Raw genomic sequence first — 23201 nt, 5'->3', positions numbered from 1 at the left:
TGGAAGAATTATCCTGGTAGTGAACACATCAAGAACTTCACAAATATAGATTCTTTAATTTCTGGATACTCTCCTTGGTACAATTGTCATCTATTGCGAAGAAAAACAGCAAACAAACAAAAATCGATTTCATAACTAAATGATTTTATTCTTTACATCCTTCTTTTATCAGATTAAGTTCTCGCATTGAATGCAGGCTTGCATAAATACAAATATGGCCCTACTACTTGGTTCATGAGTTAATCAAGCAACTTAAAGAGTTCCTAACTCTACAGTAGAATATCTGGTTTTTCTGTACATAAAGCGTAATGATTAAAATGAATGATTACTGCATGAATATATCTCTCGCCAATGAGTAACTTGTTTCAAAACAAGACCAATAGAACAATTTGCTTTGTAATTGTTCAACAAAAATACAAAATCGAAAATGATCATGCTATCCTACTGAGGAATGCAAAGGCAAGACTGATTTGCTACCTTAGAAATGAAAGAAAATGCTTTAAAATCTTACAGAGTGGAAATTGTATGTACCGGTAACAAATTCAGGGATTTCATAAATGAATGAAAATCCCAAGAAATTCTTTGAAACCAAGTGCAGGTCAATCAAATGGATACTGAAGGAAAATCGGTTATAACAGTAAACTAAATACCAACATCATACATATCGAGACTGGTATCAGATCATAATGATTATATGTGTATGAATACCATAAGTATATAGATATACATGAAAAACAATGATTATTAACAAAAAGATGAAGTAAATTGCACAAATTTCAGCTGCTAAGCCACACTTTGTGCAGAGATTACTGGGGTTCCTGGTACTGTACCATTCAGAACAAATAACAATTATAATTTTGATATTCTTTTAGGTACGGTACATAGGTTGTATTTTGATATTATGATGCTATAAAATGTAACAAATAAAGAAAAGCTGTTAAATTTGTTTCGCCGTTAGTTCAGATATGCGAGACAGTTCACAACAATCATTTTTTAGTTGATAATGCAAAATTGAAGACAACTAACCTCTTTTTCAAACGAATACAACGCATCGGGCGTAGGCCTATATGAAACCGTAAATAATACCATAAATGTACATTATTATTAAGAATAGATGTAACTTGGATAAATAACATGAAAATAAATCGCAACAAAATTACTGTTTTGTAACTCACAAAACATATATGAGTGTACATGTACGCATATACTAGAGCACATGTACTTATATATCACATCTTAAATAAATGATAAAAAATAGAACATAAAATACTCAGTATATGATTATAGAAGACCAAGAGTTAACAGCCTTCAAAAATTTTACCCATATTAATTTTACACCCACGTGAATATGGATAGCTGTCCCGTGTGTAAATGAGGTGCCACATCATAGATTCTGCATCATACATTGAATCATAAAAGCTATACAACATACTCCCGCTAGCATTTCATCATCACAACAACTTGTGAAGAACTTTAGACACTAGTACACGTACTCGCACATAATTCGTAACGCTGGTTTTATTATAACATTACACAAGAAACTAATGTGTTCACCGCTACAAACATCTTCGGTATCACTTCTTGAACTTAACTCAGTTCTGGTTTTTTGAATCTCTCCAGTTGTACTGATTTGGTAAAAAGTCTCACAACGTTATGTTGAAAAATTACTAATTGACAAATCGCGGTCAATATATTTCTAATGTTTTTTAATACAAGTCCACCTACATCAATATACATGTATATATAAACATGCAGTCCCGTACAAAGCATGTGTTGTCTAGACATATGTTGAAATGTAAATAACTTCTATTTGAGCCCATATTTCTAGGATACTAAGCTGAATTACTACGTTATCACAAGGCTAATATTTGCACTTATCCTCTTAAAATTCTATCATTCAAAATGTCCACTCAAAAGCGATGTTCTTATTTCTTGTACAGTCTTTCACATTAACTCGAAAATCTTTCATCGAGACCCTGTTAGTTCACCTATCACAGGAGCACAGTTTGGCATTCTATGTAATCGTAACAATCAGCAAGATGAATTGATAACAGTTGAAATGAAATCTCTAAAGGCCACTATGAGCAGCAGTACTAACTAAATCACAGTAAACATTAAACTGATGAAGCGCCCTCATCGGGACTAGTTTCACGACTATGTCCAGTCTCCGATTCGTGGTCAAGATCGTCACTACTCCAACGACATTGAGTGTTGTCGCACGTTGAATTGAAGCTACTTCCTTTCGACAGACTTTTCTGCATCGGCGGCTCACACGATAACGTATTAGGAGGGCTGAACGCACGCAAGGCTTTCTCGTCGACACCCAGCGACTCGCCGCGTAAAAATCGTTCTAGTTTATCAACACAAGCATCTTGATAATCATGAATCCACCTGGAAGATAACGCTACATATTAGAAACAAGAGCCCCAAGGGGCACAATGGCCAGCCTGTCAGATTTGCTTTTTATAAATGATGTAATCTGTGGGTTATATTTATCAATATACACTCCCTGCTCAATATCATTTACATAGTAAAATCGTGTGTTAACACAGACAGCAGGAACGAATGTAATATAGAAATACTAAGTTATTGTATTGTTCAACGCCCCCTGGTGGCCATAAAAAAAACCAATGAGCTTGAAACTCACCTCGATCATAGAACATGTCATGAGCTACAACTTTCCAATTGATTATAGTAGCAAAATATGCTTAAGTATCAATTATGATGTGGAAAAACTTTTTTTCCACCTACGAATGAGTACAGATGACCCCAAGATGGCTGCCAAGTGCGTCATAATTGCCTGGTCAAAAATACCCTCTCGGATATAAAAGATCCCTTTCCAAAGAATACCCATTACAAATTGCAATGAAACATGGCGCACCATTAGAAAGCTACAGTACTCAGAATTCAGGCCAAAATTGACATTTTTGGGAACAAAAAAGGTCACAGTACGGCCATCTTGAGTCCGATCGACTCAATTTTTCTCATGCCGATGGGCCCTCGGGGGATACAAATATATACGAATGATCAAGGTTATTGATAAAAGTGTCTTCAAAATTTCCCTCGAAAACTTCAAAAATGTGTAAAAAGTGCTGATTTTGGCGAACAACAATGGCTGCCAGTCGGCCATCTTGAATCTGACAGGGCCAGTTTTTGGCCTGAAGATGTGTCTAGGGTAGATACACGTATAAAACAAATATCAAGACATTGCGTTGAAGCGTCTTCAAAACTTTGGAACTCTCACGAACTATCTAGATGGTTATCTCTCAACCTCAATAGCTTCAAGACCCATCTCAAAACAACTTTGTTCCATGCAGCATACCATTAACTCTCGGAAAGCGAATTGTATTTAACATTTTTTGGCAGAATAAAATTTGATTGAATTTGCAATTCGGGCACATGGCTAATTAGCATATCAAGGTCATACACCCGATTTGGTAAAACCTTTTTTTCGCGAACCTTGCGCAATTGTCAAGGATGAATTTTCTGTAGAGCAAATAAAAATTCCTCCCAAACACCAAATCAACTAAAGATTTCATAGAAATCGATCTTGAAATACAATTTTAAATCTTAAAATAAAACCCGGAAGTAAAACAGTAGACGATACCGCGGATTCACGTGAACACCTGATTTCTGTAAACGAAATGTTGGTTGTGACAAAATTGTTCAGACGGTTTTAGGTGGTAATAAGTACGGAAACGTAACGACCATGGTCGACTTATTCGATGAAATCAGGCCTATGTGATATCCAAATTCTGACTTTTTTATTCTCCAGACCTCCCTGATATAGAAATAAAAAATGTTGGTGGTACGAAAGTGCAATCACAGGATTGATGTCTGTCTGCAGAATTTCCAGAACCTGTCATGTCAGGTCCCGAAAAAACCCAAACTCATGACAATATTTGACGAAACGGCGAAATATCTAGGCATGTGCTAGACGAATGGAAGAACATTTTGAGTTGAATGAATATTCTGATCCGTCGTAAATATCGAAAATGATTCAACAATAACGATAAGGAAAATGTTCTGACAAATAATTCATTTGAAAGGTTGATTTATAAGAAGAAAATATTTATGTGTAAACTATGACTTATTTCTGTATGGGAAAAAATAAGTTTCAGGCATAGATGAATTAATTAATGTAGAAGTAAGAGCACATTATAAGAGAATATTTTCGCTAGATGAATCGAGGTCTTGATATTTCGTTTCCGCAATAAGACACTGAAAATTATCTGCTCACTATCACAGTTCGGCAACACTCCTCACTGTCCTGAAGTCTCACTATTTATATTCATTGTCTTTATGATGTACATGTAAAAGAGCCGAATGCAATATAGAGACTGATTTTATTGAGACTGATTTTAAATCAACTCATCAATTTAAAGCATGAAGTTTTTTTTCTATCTATATCAGTTTTAATGCAGACCTGTCGCCACAGGTCCCGAGAAGCTCTGCAAAATGGCGCGAGCTGCCGTGTGAGGTCTCGCTTCAAAATTATTGTTTTATAGTAACTTAAGATTAACTATATCCATGGTTAGCAATCTTTATTATATTCATTACTATAAAGAGACCATAAAAATTAAAGTTTTCCTTCATTTCATCAGTTTTAATGCAGACCTGTCACCTCAGGTCCCGAGAAGCTCTGCAAAATGGCGCGAGCTGCCGTGTGAGGTCTCGCTTCATAATTATTGTTTTATGGTAACTTAAGATTAACTCTATCCATGGTTAGCAATTTATATTATACTTATTACTATATAATGGTTATAAAAAGTAAAGTTTTTTCCATTTCATCAGTTTTAGTGCAGACCTGTCACCACAGGTCTCGATAAGCTCTGCAAAATGGCGCGAGCTGCCGTGTGAGGTCTCGCTTCATAATTATTGTTTTATAGTAACTTAAGATTAACTATATCCATGGTTAGCCATCTTTATTATATTCATTACTATAAAGAGACCATAAAAATTAAAGTTTTTCCCATTTCATCAGTTTAAATGGAGACCTGTCACCACAGGTCTCGAGAAGCTCTGCAAAATGGCGCGAGCTGCCGTGTGAGGTCTCGCTTCAAAATTATTGTTTTATAGTAACTTAAGATTAATTCTATCCATGGTTAGCAATTTATATTATACTCTTTACTATAAAGAGACCATAAAAATTAATGTTTTCCTTCATTTCATCAGTTTTAATGCAGACCTGTCACCTCAGGTCCCGAGAAGCTCTGCAAAATGGCGCGAGCTGCCGTGTGAGGTCTCGCTTCATAATTATTGTTTTATAGTAACTTAAGATTAATTCTATCCATGGTTAGCAATTTATATTATACTCTTTACTATAAAGAGACCATAAAAATTAATGTTTTCCTTCATTTCATCAGTTTTAATGCAGACCTGTCACCACAGGTCTCGAGAAGCTCTGCAAAATGGCGCGAGCTGCCGTGTGAGGTCTCGCTTCAAAATTATTGTTTTATAGTAACTTAAGATTAACTATATCCATGGTTAGCAATCTTTATTATATTCATTACTATAAAGAGACCATAAAAATTAAAGTTTTCCTTCATTTCATCAGTTTTAATGCAGACCTGTCACCTCAGGTCCCGAGAAGCTCTGCAAAATGGCGCGAGCTGCCGTGTGAGGTCTCGCTTCATAATTATTGTTTTATGGTAACTTAAGATTAACTCTATCCATGGTTAGCAATCTTTATTATATTCATTACTATAAAGAGACCATAAAAATTAAAGTTTTCCTTCATTTCATCAGTTTTAATGCAGACCTGTCACCTCAGGTCCCGAGAAGCTCTGCAAAATGGCGCGAGCTGCCGTGTGAGGTCTCGCTTCATAATTATTGTTTTATGGTAACTTAAGATAAACTCTATCCATGGTTAGCAATTTATATTATACTTATTACTATATAAAGGTTATAAAAAGTAAAGTTTTTTCCATTTCATCAGTTTTAGTGCAGACCTGTCACCACAGGTCCCGAGAAGCTCTGCAAAATGGCGCGAGCTGCCGTGTGAGGTCTCGCTTCATAATTGTTGTTTTATAGTAACTTAAGATTAATTCTATCCATGGTTAGCAATCTATATTATATTCATTACTATAAAGAGACCATAAAAATTAAAGTTTTCCTTCATTTCATCAGTTTTAATGCAGACCTGTCACCTCAGGTCCCGAGAAGCTCTGCAAAATGGCGCGAGCTGCCGTGTGAGGTCTCGCTTCATAATTATTGTTTTATGGTAACTTAAGATTAATTCTATCCATGGTTAGCAATTTATATTATACTCTTTACTATAAGGAGACCATAAAAATTAATGTTTTCCTTCATTTCATCAGTTTTAATGCAGACCTGTCACCACAGGTCTCGATAAGCTCTGCAAAATGGCGGGAGCTGCCGTGTGAGGTCTCGCTTCAAAATTATTGTTTTATAGTAACTTAAGATTAACTATATCCATGGTTAGCAATCTTTATTATATTCATTACTATAAAGAGACCATAAAAATTAAAGTTTTCCTTCATTTCATCAGTTTTAATGCAGACCTGTCACCTCAGGTCCCGAGAAGCTCTGCAAAATGGCGCGAGCTGCCGTGTGAGGTCTCGCTTCATAATTATTGTTTTATGGTAACTTAAGATTAACTCTATCCATGGTTAGCAATTTATATTATACTTATTACTATATAAAGGTTATAAAAAGTAAAGTTTTTTCCATTTCATCAGTTTTAGTGCAGACCTGTCACCACAGGTCCCGAGAAGCTCTGCAAAATGGCGCGAGCTGCCGTGTGAGGTCTCGCTTCATAATTGTTGTTTTATAGTAACTTAAGATTAATTCTATCCATGGTTAGCAATCTATATTATATTCATTACTATAAAGATACCATAAAAAGTGAGGTTTTTTCCATTTCATCAGTTTTAATGCAGACCTGTCACCTCAGGTCTCGAGAAGCTCTGCAAAATGGCGCGAGCTGCCGTGTGAGGTCTCGCTTCAAAATTATTGTTTTATAGTAACTTAAGATTAACTATATCCATGGTTAGCAATCTTTATTATATTCATTACTATAAAGAGACCATAAAAATTAAAGTTTTCCTTCATTTCATCAGTTTTAATGCAGACCTGTCACCTCAGGTCCCGAGAAGCTCTGCAAAATGGCGCGAGCTGCCGTGTGAGGTCTCGCTTCATAATTATTGTTTTATGGTAACTTAAGATTAACTCTATCCATGGTTAGCAATTTATATTATACTTATTACTATATAAAGGTTATAAAAAGTAAAGTTTTTTCCATTTCATCAGTTTTAGTGCAGACCTGTCACCACAGGTCCCGAGAAGCTCTGCAAAATGGCGCGAGCTGCCGTGTGAGGTCTCGCTTCATAATTGTTGTTTTATAGTAACTTAAGATTAATTCTATCCATGGTTAGCAATCTATATTATATTCATAACTATAAAGATACCATAAAAAGTGAGGTTTTTTCCATTTCATCAGTTTTAATGCAGACCTGTCACCTCAGGTCTCGAGAAGCTCTGCAAAATGGCGCGAGCTGCCGTGTGAGGCCTCGCTTCATAATTATTGTTTTATAGTAACTTAAGATTAATTCTATCCATGGTTAGCAATTTATATTATACTCTTTACTATAAAGAGACCATAAAAATTAATGTTTTCCTTCATTTCATCAGTTTTAATACAGACCTGTCACCACAGGTCCTGAGAAGCTCTGCAAAATGGCGCGAGCTGCCGTGTGAGGTCTCGCTTCAAAATTATTGTTTTACAGTAACTTAAGATTAACTCTATCTATGGTTAGCAATTTATATTATACTCTTTACTATAAAGAGACCATAAAAATTAATGTTTTCCTTCATTTCATCAGTTTTAATGCAGACCTGTCACCTCAGGTCCCGAGAAGCTCTGCAAAATGGCGCGAGCTGCCGTGTGAGGTCTCGCTTCATAATTATTGTTTTATAGTAACTTAAGATTAATTCTATCCATGGTTAGCAATTTATATTATACTCTTTACTATAAAGAGACCATAAAAATTAATGTTTTCCTTCATTTCATCAGTTTTGATGCAGACCTGTCACCTCAGGTCCCGAGAAAATCTGAAAAATGGCGCGCGTTGCAGTGTGAGGTCTCGCTTCAAAATTATTGTTTTATAGTATTTCAAGATTTAATATATCTATGGTAAGCATACAATTTTACATTCACCATTAGATAGAGATCATAAAAAGTTCAGGTTTTTCTATTTCATCAGTTTTCAAGCAGTCCCGAAGCTCTGCAAAATGGCGCGAGCTGCCGTGTGAGGTCTCACTAATTAATCAGTGTTATGTCTAATTTAAAAATAAATAAATTGTAAACAATTATTTCAATGTTCTCAAATCATTCACCATCATTGCATCTTTATTATATACAAGGAGATATAGTTCAACAACTTTTTATAAACGGACAAACATAAATTCTTAAATGAATTCATAACACATCATAGTTTCTTTTTTGTTTTTGAATAATATATTCAGAAAGCACTAAGATATGTTCTTTTTGTTTCTTATCGGCTATCATTTGTTCTAAATCCGCGCCTATCATATCTTCTAATCGCCTATCTCGGTTCAGTCATAACGATTTTCATTTTAGCAAATCGACCTGTCACCTGAGGTCCCACCTGTCATGTCAGGTCTTGGGCCCTGACATGACAGGTTCTGGAAACTCTGCAGACAGACCTAAATGAATCACAGCGCCGACGGGGACAGAGCCGTGTCAGAGATCGGCGGAGTGAAAATTGAGGTGGACGAACACGAAGAAGTAGGCTATTGCGCTACTTGAATCACGAAAACTCCTGGCGCGGCCCCGATGCTTTTCGTTGATTAAGTAATACAAATATCATGCAATGGGTTTTCACAATCTACCGCTGGTATTTACCGGATTTCAATATCACTCCAAAATTCAAAGAAACCTCGAAATATCGAACCGGAACACTTCCCGTAGATATCCGCGGCTGCCAAACCGGGAAACTTATTTGTTTCAATAGATATTGATAGGATCCATCATCTTCACCCGTCAAGGGATTCGAACCCACTAAGCTAAAGCCATGCCAGAATCGGGTCGGGCCAATCACAGCGCTTGTAACAAACCACATTAGGCTTCTGTGGAATTTCCCAGTAAATGGGCCAATCAGCGAACACGTAGCGAACGCGGAAGTATTGTCGCGTGTTGATACATGACGTCATGCGCAAAAGCGCCAGTAATGAAATCGCGATAATTCACGTGAACAGCTGCTGATATTTTCAGATAAACCAATCACAGGGAAGACACAACTTCCTGATTGGCTGATAAAAATTGAAATTTTCCCGATATAACTTTCGTGAAAAATGCAGAAAACATTTTTATGAGACCCTATTTCAAAATTCTGCTCGCTACGATTCCGAGAATGGATTACGCTTAAATACGTGATTTGTTCGAATATGCCCTCACTTGGCAAGCAAAAGAGCCTTCTGTGTGGAAACCATGTCATTTAAATTCGCTCCATTTGTATAGTAATAGGCTCAGCCTACGGCTGGCCTAATAATCATTTACCAAATACTTTATCAGTAGGCTTTACCAATGACAAAGATTGAGAAAGCTAAGTAATGAATGCATCTATACATACTTAATTCCGTTAAATCGAGATACGCTACGAATGTCCTCTGGCAAGGAATCGGGTGATGGCCATTCAAATTTATCCATCACTGGAACAATATTGCAGCCGCTGTCAAGGGCCGACAAAATCTCCTGAAAATGCACAAAATCTTACATTGAAGCATTTGGAATAGAAACAGACAACGAAATAGGACAAATTCTGGTTTGATTTGATACGAACGCACCTTGTGGACCCAATCTTTTTGATTATCATCACCGAGGCAACGATCTAAAGAGTTCGGAGTTAGAACTAGCAGGAAGTTGCGAGCATTTCGTACGCTGTTCAACAAACTCTCATCAAACTTGCCAGCTGTGAGTCGCTCGATATCCAAAAACACGGTGAAACCGCGCAGCTGCAGGTGAACTTTCAGCAAACTACATACAAAAAGAAAAGCGTTTTATCAGTTTTCATGCCTTGAACAATACTTATTCAATGATCTCTTTCTAACATCAAGTAACAAAAACAAAAGCTTCTAGAGAGAGGGCAATGACTCTGTCAAGTGATTAAGTTTTCTCATGAAAGCATGACAAGGTGAAACTGGTGTAAACTACTGTTAGAACGCTTATTAGGTGAATTCTAAGGACGATTAGCGCTTTTCAGACAGCTTAATGGAGAGCACAATTTACAGTGACGAGTAATTATTACCTTGCCAACTGTGAACCATTGGAACGTCTATAACTGATAAAGACATCTATCGGTTTTGCTTGGGGTCCATCCACCTCTGAAACACCGGTAGGTGTACCTGAGTATGATGTGCGCAAGTCTATAAATAAAATCCACACCATCGTTGACTGGAAACTTCCCCATGATGAAAATTTAGTAGGGAATGAGATCAAAAAAGAGGCCAAAAGTGAAACTAAATAAACAGATTCATGCAATTTTAGAGTATGAAACCACAAACAGATGATGGGATAAGATTTAGATAGAATAGTGCACAACATCCACTTTGGTATCCTTCAATAAACCAGGATCCAATTGACAATTAGATGATTCAGGATACGACAGGATTATTAACACATGTGACTAAGAATGAAAATGTTAAAAACATAAAAATGTAGATGAATTGAAGTTAAGAGTATATGATCGAAACAGCAGTATAACATGTATAGAATATTATAGCAGCCACAAAATATCTACCGGTTTGTTAGAAAGTGTGCATGCGCATTTAGTGCCGAGCTAAAATATCCTTTGATAGAATTTAGTGATAAGCATTTTCTTTTTCTGAATGCCAGAAGAATGCATACCCGGTATCTATACTGCATTTCAGAGATCAATATCAATCAAAACAACTGATACCTTTACAAGGGGACACAGAGATCAGTCATTACAAATCATACATTTACAAGATAGATAAGGGATTCCTACAGATAATCGTCAATGTACAACACAATTTCTTCATATGTGTACACGATTGACAGAAAATATACCTGGCTTAAAGGTTGTAGCAACTTTTCCGGAATGACCTTCTGTGGAGCAGAAAAGCAAGCAAAACAATACAATTAGCAAATCAATCATATTTGAATTGGTCTGAGGGAATATGTAAGCATATCAAAATGAAATGAGAATCAGGTTTTGAAGCGTGGAATCCAAGCATGCCAGAGTTTATGAAATACATCGTTTAGCACTCTCTGATACCATTGCAATATACCGTAAGTAGATACCCGGTATAATGAATATAATAACTGAGGAGAAGCATTACTTATTCAAATTAGTACAAATAACAACAACGGCTCAATCAAAATAAGTCCATTAATGTAAATTCAATTTCTTGTTAATAACTGTAGCCCGGCAATACGATTATAAAGACGATTTTGATGATGTGAATCATGCTTGATGAAGAAAGGGGTAGATGTGGAATCCAGGGAAGAGAGTGAGTCATCATTTGAACAAAGAAATCAATCTTTTTACAAGTTACTTATAGTGAGAAACCTACACCCGGCATAGGATTCGTAGTCACTTACTTTTTATCGCATAGATAATTTTCATGCGGTGAATACCATTCACGATACTGCAGTCGTTCTTTAAGTTATCGTCGTGAATATATGGCAGTATCTGCTTATCAATACCGCTAGCTAACATCTGATATGTATACTGACTGAACTCAGAACCGAGTTCCAACAGCCAATGATCGATCTTCGTCGGGTCACATGACCTATAGTCTGACGTCATCTTCAGTTTCTTCACCTCTTTCATGAATCTGTAAATCAGTAACAGGTGAGTGCACTTTAGCAGGTGCTTGCAACTTAAAACTCATTTTCATAAAAATTCATTTAACCGTCTAACATGATACAAAGAAGCTTCATGTAGAACATCTATATTCTGGCAATTGGCCAGGAATAGCGCTCAATATTCACCTCTTTCGAATGAGTCCATTTTCCATACCGACGTCATCTCTTAAGCTTTCATCCGTTAACATGAGGAGTAGGTCGCCATCAACGCGACATCGAACAAATGAATCTTCATATTCACTAAAGCCAACCTAACAAGTCAAACCAGAATTGAACACAGACTAATATCTTCGAAAGAATGTCAATGACGACATAATTGCGGAAAAATGGCACTTGAAATTTTTCATCGTTTTATTATTACAACTTTTTTCATTGCTTTTTTCAAGGCAATCACTTACCCGGCCTAACCAGTATTGAACATCTTCTTCAGACCAAAGAGGAACTTGTTGAGACAATTTATACGGAACCTCTTCACCGATTATCGACAATGCTTGACTAGCAAATTTAGAAGCAAGAGCGTTTGGACTGCTCGCTACTCGTTTCAGTGGTTCAATCGCTCCAATATCTTTGAAAATCTAAAACGAACGAAACCTTGAATGATATGTCTGATCCTTATTGGTATTAGGACTTTTGCGCGAGCTAAAACGTAATCAAATAGAGTTAAAAGAGATTTGTATTTCAATCGAAAAAGTACCGTATCTTAAAGTATTGATATATTTCAAACCGAGTGGAACTATTATTTATTCTCTACTTACGGTTGATAATGTTGACACATATGAGAGGTTTACAATTCTTAACTAATTAGTTAGGTATACAACATATATTAGAAATTAATGTATTTTTGATATCATTTGCTGAACGTAAAACATCTAAAGCGTATAATATTTTGGTACTTGGGATATTTTCCATTACAGACGTTTCAGATCAAAATCTGTATTGTTTATTTCACATTTACTGAACATAAATACAATTCCATTATTCTATTTGGTCAAACATTTACAGAGGAAGAGGCTAATGATATGATTCTACTGAATAATTCTTCTTCAAATGAAAATTCTTTGAGGCACTAGAGATTGGAGATAATTAGCAGCTCGAGTGAATAAACAGCTAGAATGCTATGGCAATTGATCACGATCGGAGAATGCAAAGATTTGAAAAATGATACTTGTTTAATACACAGAACAGACACAAATTATGATAAAAACAGATTTATCTAGCATATGAACAAAAATGGAGGCAATTTAAGATGGAAGGTAAGGAAGAAAATTATATGGGAAATACAGAATGTTCTGATTGTTCATAAGACAACGAAAATGAATCATAAAGTGCACGAAAGATGAATCTAATGGTTCAACGTACCGACTCCTTCAACACGCAATTTTTGAAAAGAAAAGAAAGTTGCGCATCACATGCTGGGCTGGGCTGGGCTTGGCTTGGCTGCGGGACAACATCGCACAAATGATGCCAACAATACATCGAGTAAAATCAGCCAATGGATATTCTTTGTTCAGTGTTGAATATCGAAACAAGGATAGTCGAACGAAATCCGAAACATATTTTAGCGTATATTGAAACTGATTGTCGATACTTACATGTAGTTTTCCTTGTTCCTTCTTAATTTCGGCTTCCATAGCGAAATGAAAAGCGGCCAGACTCTGGGCTTCTTCTCGTTTGCTTTCTAACACGGTGACGAGTCGTTGGAGCCATCCTTTCGCTCGACCGTGCAGATGTTGCGAGTCACTGTGGGCGAAATCGGCCGGTGTATGGGACATGATAAATGGCTGCACGAGTCCTAATGTCCCCGAATTCACGACGGCCACCTCAATTTCCTTGTTCGCGCTCAGGATTATGATGGCAAGACAAGCGTAGTAGCGAATGCTGTCATCACGACTAAATGCCAATGGGAACAACCACTCGGAGGCGTTGTGTTTTATCATTTCGTGTTGATTTTCAGGGCCCCCGTAAATCGCCAAGTTGGCGAGTGCGACCGCACAGTGTCTAAGAGTCATTTTATCGCGACTGCGGCAAGAATACAGTAACGAATTCAAGCCGCCGAGAGCTATGACACGTGCACACGTATTCTCTGAATGTTTGAATAGGTTTTCGATGATACCCGTGCTAGCTCTCGCCAGTTCCGTATCATCCTTGACAACGCATGACATTTTGACGACTTGCTCGAGTCCGACTTTGACGATGCGGTCGCGATTTTCAGTCGTCAGCGACTGTTCTAACAGACGCGCCGATTCAAGCTTGATGTCGCGGTTCGACGACCAACAGTTTTCGACCAGTATCTCGAGAGCGCCGGCATTACGGAGAACATCGCATAAAGCGGATGCGTAGTCTCTACCGTACTGCGGCACCATCCAAGCCTGTACGATTAACTTAAAACACTGACGCAATGCCACGTATTGCTCGTCCATTGTGCCCGTTTTGAAAATCTTAATCTGTCCTAGCATGATCTCCGAACTATGAGCGACGCTCTGTTGGAGGCTGAACTTTTGATCATGGTGTATCGTGTCATTTTGATGAATCGAAGACGACTGCATGGTGACTGTATGTTGAGTTTGACTCGGTACCGAAGTCTCACTTGCCGAACGTTTATATATACGCGTTTGGGCTTGTGCGATCTGCGCAGCGCCTTCAGATTCCTGTTTCAGCTCTTCGTGTTGGTGAATTGTTTGCAAAGAGATTTTCAGCCGTCCAGTGCCTACAGAGAAAAGAAGGTTGATTGTTGTGATTATTAATTGGTGAAAAACTGTCAGGATTCCAATGCAAACTTTCACTGGTAATAACATCGTGTAAACTGGGCTTTTATCAACCAAAGCCACTGATTTGAAGCAACAACTGATTTTCAGTTCTTATAAACCCAGTATCCAAGCGCTATCAGTGTCCTCCACATATTGGAATTTTTAAGGGACTGCATTGTTATTGTGTATGACATCTTGGTTGCTGAAGTAGCAAGGTTTTTGATTCCCCAAAAATACAGAAAATTAAGCTGAATTTTGTGTAATTCCACACTATCTCAATATATTTCAAAGCTATTAGCATATCAACATACACTCGTAAAAATAGGTAAAAGTAGGCGATATTTCAGTCATAAGGGGAAAGTGATATTCAGAGGGGTATATGTAAAAATGAAAGGGGTAGCCGCTTCTCTATAACCTGATGTGGAGAACACTGGCAATCTTATTAACACGATAAATGAACGAAACAAGATTCACATTCACATGTCGGACGTCGACAAATGTAAATGATATTAGAACTTTCATACATCAAGGTGCAATGGTGAGATTATATAACGACGAAGTTTAATAAAATAGTGATAACCTTTGCATGCAAGGACTTGATGGCTCGACATAACCAAAAACAAGACAATTTCGAAAACATAATTTTTGTCACATCTGCTTATAAAGAACACTGCAAATTTCCAATTGAAAGGAATATCGTAAGACATAAAAAACAGAGTTCAAGCATAATGAATATTCAGCAGATGTTAAATCCCGCATACAATATACTTGATCAGACTCGCTATTCTGTAAGTCTTATTCAACCGTGAATTAAATCATTGAGTCTAAATGGTCAGCATCATGAATTATTAGACTGATGCGTGGCCGCAATGGACAAATAACAAGGAGTGATTGTCGACCACGAGAAGTGCAAATTTATTGATCGGCGGACGAAGCATCTTTGCCTGTCTGCCATTCAAGTTATCTCCACCTATGCAGCTACAAATACACAAACATACCAGCGATGAAGTCATCAGCGTTATGACATCGCAACCTTGACACAACCATCCTATCCTTGCTCCCAAAACCCAACAAATATCAGCGAGAACTGACCTGTGATTCTAGCAATATAGGAAAACCCGAGCTATCGCTAAATCTTATCAGTGTTTGAAGTGGAGGTGGTATGATGACAATATCATAGATATGATAACAACATATACTAGTCGATTTTTCAAATGGAAGGAGACACTCAAAAAGGGTTTTTACATGGACGGCGAATTGAAGATTTCTCCTGAATGGCCTCTTCTCATCTCGGTTTAATGATAGCGAAGACAAAAGTGGTTATAATGTATTTACAAAATACGAAGCTTATAGGGTGCGACATATTATTAGGCACATGCATGTCAGAGGTAAAGATTGTTTAGTAAGAAAGTGTCTTTCCTGTTTTCAGATCAGATCAAGCCGATTCGGGGGAATTTTCCTCATAATGCGTTGGTAAACCGGTCTTGACTGGACCTGAAAAACAACAATGATTAGTTCTAAATGCAGAGTGGGGTTAGAATACACGTCGATAGGTTGAATAAAGCATGCAGTAGGGTTTCTCCCGTGTTCAAGAAAGCCGGCCAATTTACCGGATGAAAAAGTTAAATTCGTTAAATTCATTTAAAGCAGCCCTATTGGGAAAGTCAATTTATGCAAGAGGAGAGTGCAAATAGCTTCTATTAATCCGCATTAAATTTCAAGACCACCACTACCACCACCACCACAAACACAACTCCAGACGGATGACTTTCAGCTCATTTATCTAAGTATAGCTGCAACAACCGATTCTATACATACATTTTACTTATGATATACACGATACATATGTCTGTGCTTCAGCATTTGAGAATGTAGCATTATACTGAATGCTTGATCCAATCAATAACCAATTGCATACATCAATGCGCATTAGTATTCCCGAACTGGTTACCTAATCGCGACCGTTTAAGAGAGAGAAGAAACCTAATCGTCGCGTTCGGACACTTTTAAAGCTTTCAGATCTTTCTTGCGTTTAGTAATACATTCTCAGATCTATTTTTATTCACCGGAAAAATTCACGCTTTCATCGGCAGAGCCACATATAAAAACAGCAACGCAGACCATTCACATGGTTATCATATAACAGACGATTATAACTTCATATATCGTATCTGACAGCGATGCCCTATATCTATAAGCTTTATGTCGATAAAATATATTCCATATGCAACTTATTTATAATATGTGACTGGTATAGACAACATACATTCATATCTTGTACCGCTACTCGACTATGAACATCCAAAATCTCATGATATCGTAACTATTGAGATTCGGACAGATTTCCCGCTTACCTGCTGACAAAATTAACTGAGATTAAAAGTTGTTGCGCATATTGTAGGCTTAACGTGAAACAAATGCTCGCAAAGCTACATGCATCAGACAGAATGCTTTTCATGCACAACATGGTACATTAAAACGTATCGAAACAGATGTTAATCAAAATATTGCGGGATGGCTCTAACGTAATTCATCAATATACGAAATCTCGAAGCGTTAGTAAGTGTTAACTACGATTCGCGAATTTACTTCGATATTGATTCAGATCTTCATCGACTTCACATGGAATCAAATATATGAATAATCTTTGACACGCTATGAATAAATGAATGAACGAATGCCTACCACCTGAACTCCAACTACTGCGAACACCTTGCATGATCGACACAAAATCTACTGCAGCTCTTCAATAATCAGGGATACGCAATAGTATGGTAAAAATACCCGATAACTTCGCGTCAACTGAAGTATGAATGAATACATTCATGCATACTTACAGACTTTACACAGTAAAATGTTATGGCATTATTTCCATCGAAGTACATACACTTGAAGAAAAAAGGAACCCGTCAAGTGGTTTGCATAATTTTATTTTACTTGCACAATTTCCTGCAAATAGGACATGTTGACTTAATATGGAATCTTAGCTATTCCATGCCAATTTTACATATATATATATATGTAGACCTATGTGCCATTTTCAAGAACTATCTAAATATCTCTAAGATGGAAGTGTATTTCAGCAGAGACACCAATGACGTGCACAAAATCATGTGATCTGGGTTTAGGAGTTTCCCTAAAGAACACTTTCTAAAATAGTCCATAACCATAAAAATCCGACTATCATGGGTATGACTGTTGGTGTTTCTGACTCAAAAATATCGTCTCCGTTAACCATTTGAGAGGTAGCAAAGTGCGACCTGTGCAGCTCTGAGCACCTGGCCGCTGAATCATCAGCATTCAATCAACTGAGTAACAACTCAAGAAACTTTTTAACACAGACACACAAACTCTCAAGTATTCGAAGCAAATCTAACCCATATCTTCATTCTTACCCTCATCGTGCTCAGCTTTATCGTCTAAAGCGGTATTCACGGCTGATCCCGAGCCTAAAACCGTACCAGACGATGACGGCCCAGTCAAACCGCTTTTTCTCTCCGCAGCAGCAGTAGCAGCACCAGTTACTTTGGAACCACCAGACTTCCCAGTGGAAGAAGTCGATGTGGTTTTCGTAGTAACGGAACCCGACGAAGACTTCACCACGCATGATTTCGTCGAGGTGGATGACTTCACCGTTGACGACGTCGTAACGGTATTCGAAGCCGACGTACACGAGCCGGATGACTTGGCAGAAGAAGCCGACGACGAAACTTGCGACGACGAAGATTTTTGCTGACTATTCTTGCTGAACAGTTTTCCACCGGAAAAGAACGACGACATGTTGAACCAGTAATGAGTTAGTAACTCGAGCGAGTGTCAGTGGTTGTTGTACAGGGTGCGATACAGATCCGGTTTGAAAACTATGTCAGCGTTATCCGAGCGTTTGTCTATTACCACCAATATTCATCATCTCTTCAAAGATAACTATAAAAAACACGAGTTATATTTCAAACACCACGTAGAGGTAAGACGTGTAGGTAATACTGTATACCGAATGATGGAAGAGATGTGAGGCAACTGAACTTCAAAAAGCACTGTCAAACAAAAGCTCCTCTAGTTCACTTATCCAGAAAGAACGATCCTATTACACAACACAGCTAGAAAGCCAAGTTTACCTTGATCGAGCCACTGCAAGACTAACCGTACTGGTTTACAGAAAAAACCGATCCTATCAATCCAATATAAACATTAAACATTTTCCCAGCGAACATTATCAGATAGCATAATTAGGAACGAGTACAACTTAAATCTGCGAGATTTCAGTTCCTAAACGCAACTAGGCCTAACTGAAATACTACGTTTCACGATCGATCATTAGTCAGCATTTTCGATAAGAGAAATTGTAACGAAAATAAAACGAATCATGCAAATTCATCATGCTACACTCGGGCAAAAAGGTATCAATCATCCATTCGCGATCGATATGTCTTTTTTTATATCCTGGATACTAAAAATTTAAATAGCACAGTTATTCGAAATATTCAGGAAGTAAATTTGTAAATACGAACGCAATGTTCGACGACTAATGCGACAAAAATTTGCAGTATTCCGAGACCGGAGCCAAAACGAAACTATAAGACTATCATTCTTGTAGTCCAATGAAATCTGGTAGGTTTTTAGTTGGTAAATGAACGAACTAATGAAAACAGTAAACTGAAACAATTTCCAAAATTGTTATGAACAGAGAATTTTTCAACAGGTGCTATTTGTACTCTAACACAGGTTAATCAATACAGAACAAAACTACAGCAGTTCGTTATACTTAACGGAAAACCTGGTTATACATCTATAGAGTTATATATCTATCTATAGTTATGTAATGCTGGTGGTACTAATGAAGCTTCATGCATCAATCGTTATCATCATAATGATCGGTCATAATAATCTCGCGTTCATCATCACCATCATCATCGTCGGTGTAAAATTTCAAATTAAAACAGTATTGCGGCTATTGTTTGTATGCGCATGCTATGCATTGCTCGCTACCTTGAGGGGGCTCTTCTAGTGCCGGTGCTGTGGAATGAAATCGAATGACTCCGGGACCTGTGACAGATAGAATATATTCAAAGTGGATGAAAAGATATTTCCGTAACCATCCAGCATTATCTTTATAAGACACAATATTTAAGCCGAGGCCTATCAATTCATTCACGATCAATTGAAGTTATTGAAATGAGATATATTCTCAGAGATGAAACTGAACAAATTGGATAGTCCATTTGGCATTTTTCTACAGTAAATGGAAGTGCAGTGATTGATTGACTAACATTTTAGCTTCTACAAAGTAATTAAAAAAGCTTGCACTCTAAAACAGTGACTTGGTTTGTGCCGGGATATATGTCGGGCTAATAAGAATTATGAATGCTTTGTTTGTCAAATTTTTCAATTTGAAAATCTGTTTCAGAAATCCTATAACTTGCACATTGCACATATTTCCAAGTCACTGAAGGAGGATAACATGTACAATGATACGGCCATATCCCGATAATATTTGACAAAACCATTCAGTCTGACAGGTTTATTACCAATACCTTCATACAGACCGACTCTAAAACCAGATATATTAAAATATCATCACATCAAATTACATAAAAAACAGGTCAGGCTATCATAAATCTAAACACCAAATTAAAACGAACATGATTCCAGGGATTCCCAAAAAGTAGAAAATAAATTGGCGCCAGTAAAGCGCTGATCTAACATCTGTCATACCTTGTTGTTTATTGAAAGGTGGTTGGTCGTCAGTTGCTTTTGATAAATCCCAGTAAACTTTCGAATGTTCAGACACGCGATTGCCGAGAGATTCGATATCATTGTCTTTATCGAGCGAGGCCGAACGATTTATCTCGCCGGTGTAAAATGCGCGATTGTCCAGGTTCACTTCCGATTGCGATCGTTCCCACGTTTTTTCGACCGTGTGAATTTTCTCATTGTCGTTCTTCTGTTGGATGATGCCCTCGGACGGAGTGCGCGGAAACGATGCTGCTCCGGACCCGGTCGGCGTACGGTCACCCATTATTACACGATGTCCACCACCACCAACACGGCCTGCACACGACGACAAGCTCGTTTGACAATCGCGATGACTAGAACGCTGCAAATAACAATTAGAAGTCATTTTAGGATGATAATAATGCGCATGAAATCGAGACTAGTGGGATTACACAATGCAGAATGAACTTGTGTAACTGTTTCAGGATATTTCTGACGATGATTACAGAGCTGCTATATATATGCTCAGGCTGTTCTATTTTCCTCCCATCAATTTTCATAAACAACGTACACCTTGAACGATTTTCCATCCACGAGGGATTTTGCAATATTTTTCAATGAAAAAATAAATTTCATAGATGAAACGCGTGCATAATTCTTCTTGTCCACTTACCACAGATACAACATATACATGATCCATGGTGGGTAACAAGTAAATTAATCAACAGAATACATATCATCTGCCAGAAGCAACGGCAAGTTATTCTTGCTGATAATGAAAACATCAATCATTTCGATGCTAACAACGTTTTATGATGCAAAAAAAGGAACTACTTGGCACTGCTGCTGAAACTACATAATCTGTTTACAGCAGAGTAAATGCTCTACAAGGTTAAGTACAGTGTAGTGACTGAAAATTATGCTGTTCATTATCTTTTATAAGTTGCGAAAAATTTTGTCAATAAAATATTGATAAGGGTGGTTGAAACAGTTTTGCTGTTTCTCTACAGGTGAGAGAGAATATCTAAAGCGCAGTGCTGCATCAATTCAAACCTGAATTAACAGAAAGCACTCTGTGTACATCTAATCCGGATTTTTTTAATGCTAGTTGAAAACTTTCAGAATGATAATAACATGATCTAGTGGTTATGAAGTGACCCCATAAAAGTTCACGAGCTACAACTTTCACTTTACTATCAATTCAATGAACTCACCTCAAACCATGCACATATACACAGCCAGGGGCTCAGTATCTCAAGAAGTTCTCTTGTTTCTGCCACTCCTCGATACTGGTTGGTAGTTCATTCCCCTTCTTTCAACACTGCAATGAAAAAAAAACATAGACAATCTTCATCTTGATAAATTTCAAACAATGACTGTTTACATATCCTTCCATTAGGAAGATGATAAAATGAAGATCATTCTCTTTGAACCTTATCATTGCATTTTAAGCCAAAATGCAAAGAAAATGTCAGTGCGCATATAGGTAGCCTAAGGCCTTAGCTTAAGTTAAGTACCAAAACTCTACGATTAGTACATTTATGTTTGTTTGATTAGTTTTCAATGTTTTTTGTCTAGGCCTAGGCCTATATAAATTCATAATTATCTTTCAGTCAGGTCACGTCTAAGAGTAAATCTTACATCAACATGGTTCTTACAGGCATGCCTAACTAAAGCATCATAATGGAACCAGGCAGAGCACCTTGAACTGTTTAGAAATCGAAGTGCCCTTGATAGGCCTAGTAAAGTAAACCAAAATTTTCCAGAAACCAGACCCCTGATTTTTGTTATGCTACTTAAAGTCAGACACCTTTTCAGGGATCATCTTCAGTGTCTGTTTTGTGAGCTTAAGTTATGGCACAATGTCTCTGGATCTGCCACCGGAATCTCAGAACATTTTCCACATAGCCTAGGTCTACCAATAGTTTTTGTGTCAGGTTGCTTCTAGAAAGTGGCTATTGCCTATATTAATTAATCAGTCTAAAAACAGTACTCCCTGCGCTGCTCTCCTTTCTAATAAGAACCATCATCAAATCAGTTAATCAGTATTTCAATGCCATGATAGTTTACTCCCACTAACTATATTAATTAGTTGAATTATGTTGTAGTTGTTGGGTTTTGAGCTTTAAAAAAAGGATGGGCCTGACTATGGTTGTGGGCTGGCAGCTGCGGGCTGTGTGTGATACCTGATCGCGAAACTTACCCAGACAGGTTACTGACTAAACTTTAGTTAGTTACCAGGACCAGGTTACCGGCTAATCGTTGGTGGTAAGCTTTTTATAATCGGATGGGTTTCAACATCTGATCGTGAAACTAAACCACAGACAGGTTACTGACTATTTCAATCCCAATTCCGAAGCCCTAAATTTTGCCTCGGCGCTCCTCCAGTCTATATTAGCTGTCATTTGGTGATAGAGTGCCAGTGCAGTATGGTTGGATATCGAAGACGAAAGTCAACGATGTGCGCGTCTGGAGGTCTCCATTCTCTTGACTTCAATGTAAAAATCATAACCAAAGAGATCACAAGTAACCACTAACCTCATCGACATCAAAATCTTCCGTTAACAGTAGACCAGCTTCTATTTATCCGTCGAAAAAAATTAAAATGACACCAGACTAATAATGATTATTTTAGACGGGCATTAATGGCTCTACACACGAGCAGGTCCATTGTGCAGTGAAGGGGTTTCTTCGCGTTTCTTTTACGAAAAAATTTCAGAAATATTACGATTGGCATTGTAAAGGCTCTTGAGTTTATACGAAAATATCATATTTTCATAATTCGTCTCACTAATATTACATTATTTCATTTAGCTTTCGAGTTAAATGTTTAAGGATATTTCTTTTAGCAATGAATTTCCCTTTGATAG

The 23201-nt window shown here is 37.4% G+C and overlaps 2 protein-coding genes across 5 annotated transcripts; both read right to left on the bottom strand.

The window, feature by feature from the left end:
* Positions 1–127: 127 nt before the first annotated feature.
* LOC141898328 (NAD(+) hydrolase SARM1-like) lies at positions 128–18670 on the bottom strand. Of its 4 annotated transcripts, none has more exons than XM_074784172.1 (10): positions 18015–18670; positions 13465–14579; positions 12271–12447; positions 11999–12123; positions 11606–11841; positions 11072–11110; positions 10290–10407; positions 9829–10018; positions 9615–9736; positions 128–2391 (listed from the first exon to the last, which is right to left on the bottom strand). In XM_074784172.1, the coding sequence occupies exons 1-10, from the start codon at positions 18397–18399 to the stop codon at positions 2115–2117; spliced, it is 2784 nt and encodes a 927-aa protein (XP_074640273.1). In that variant the 5' UTR covers positions 18400–18670; the 3' UTR covers positions 128–2114. The 4 variants fall into 4 exon arrangements, with proteins under 4 accessions (XP_074640273.1, XP_074640276.1, XP_074640275.1 ...); XM_074784175.1 differs by having other exon boundaries at positions 10290–10365; XM_074784174.1 differs by lacking the exon at positions 11072–11110.
* Positions 18491–22985, bottom strand: LOC141898329 (uncharacterized). The gene is made up of 4 exons (XM_074784177.1): positions 22870–22985; positions 21546–21652; positions 20332–20713; positions 18491–18543 (listed from the first exon to the last, which is right to left on the bottom strand). The coding sequence occupies exons 3-4, from the start codon at positions 20633–20635 to the stop codon at positions 18491–18493; spliced, it is 357 nt and encodes a 118-aa protein (XP_074640278.1). The 5' UTR covers positions 20636–20713; positions 21546–21652; positions 22870–22985.
* Positions 22986–23201: the final 216 nt, after the last annotated feature.

Source organism: Tubulanus polymorphus, chromosome 2 (genome assembly GCF_964204645.1).
Source record: "Tubulanus polymorphus chromosome 2, tnTubPoly1.2, whole genome shotgun sequence".
Classification (NCBI taxonomy): domain Eukaryota; kingdom Metazoa; phylum Nemertea; class Palaeonemertea; order Tubulaniformes; family Tubulanidae; genus Tubulanus; species Tubulanus polymorphus.
This window is presented reverse-complemented; position numbering and strand designations above follow the sequence as displayed.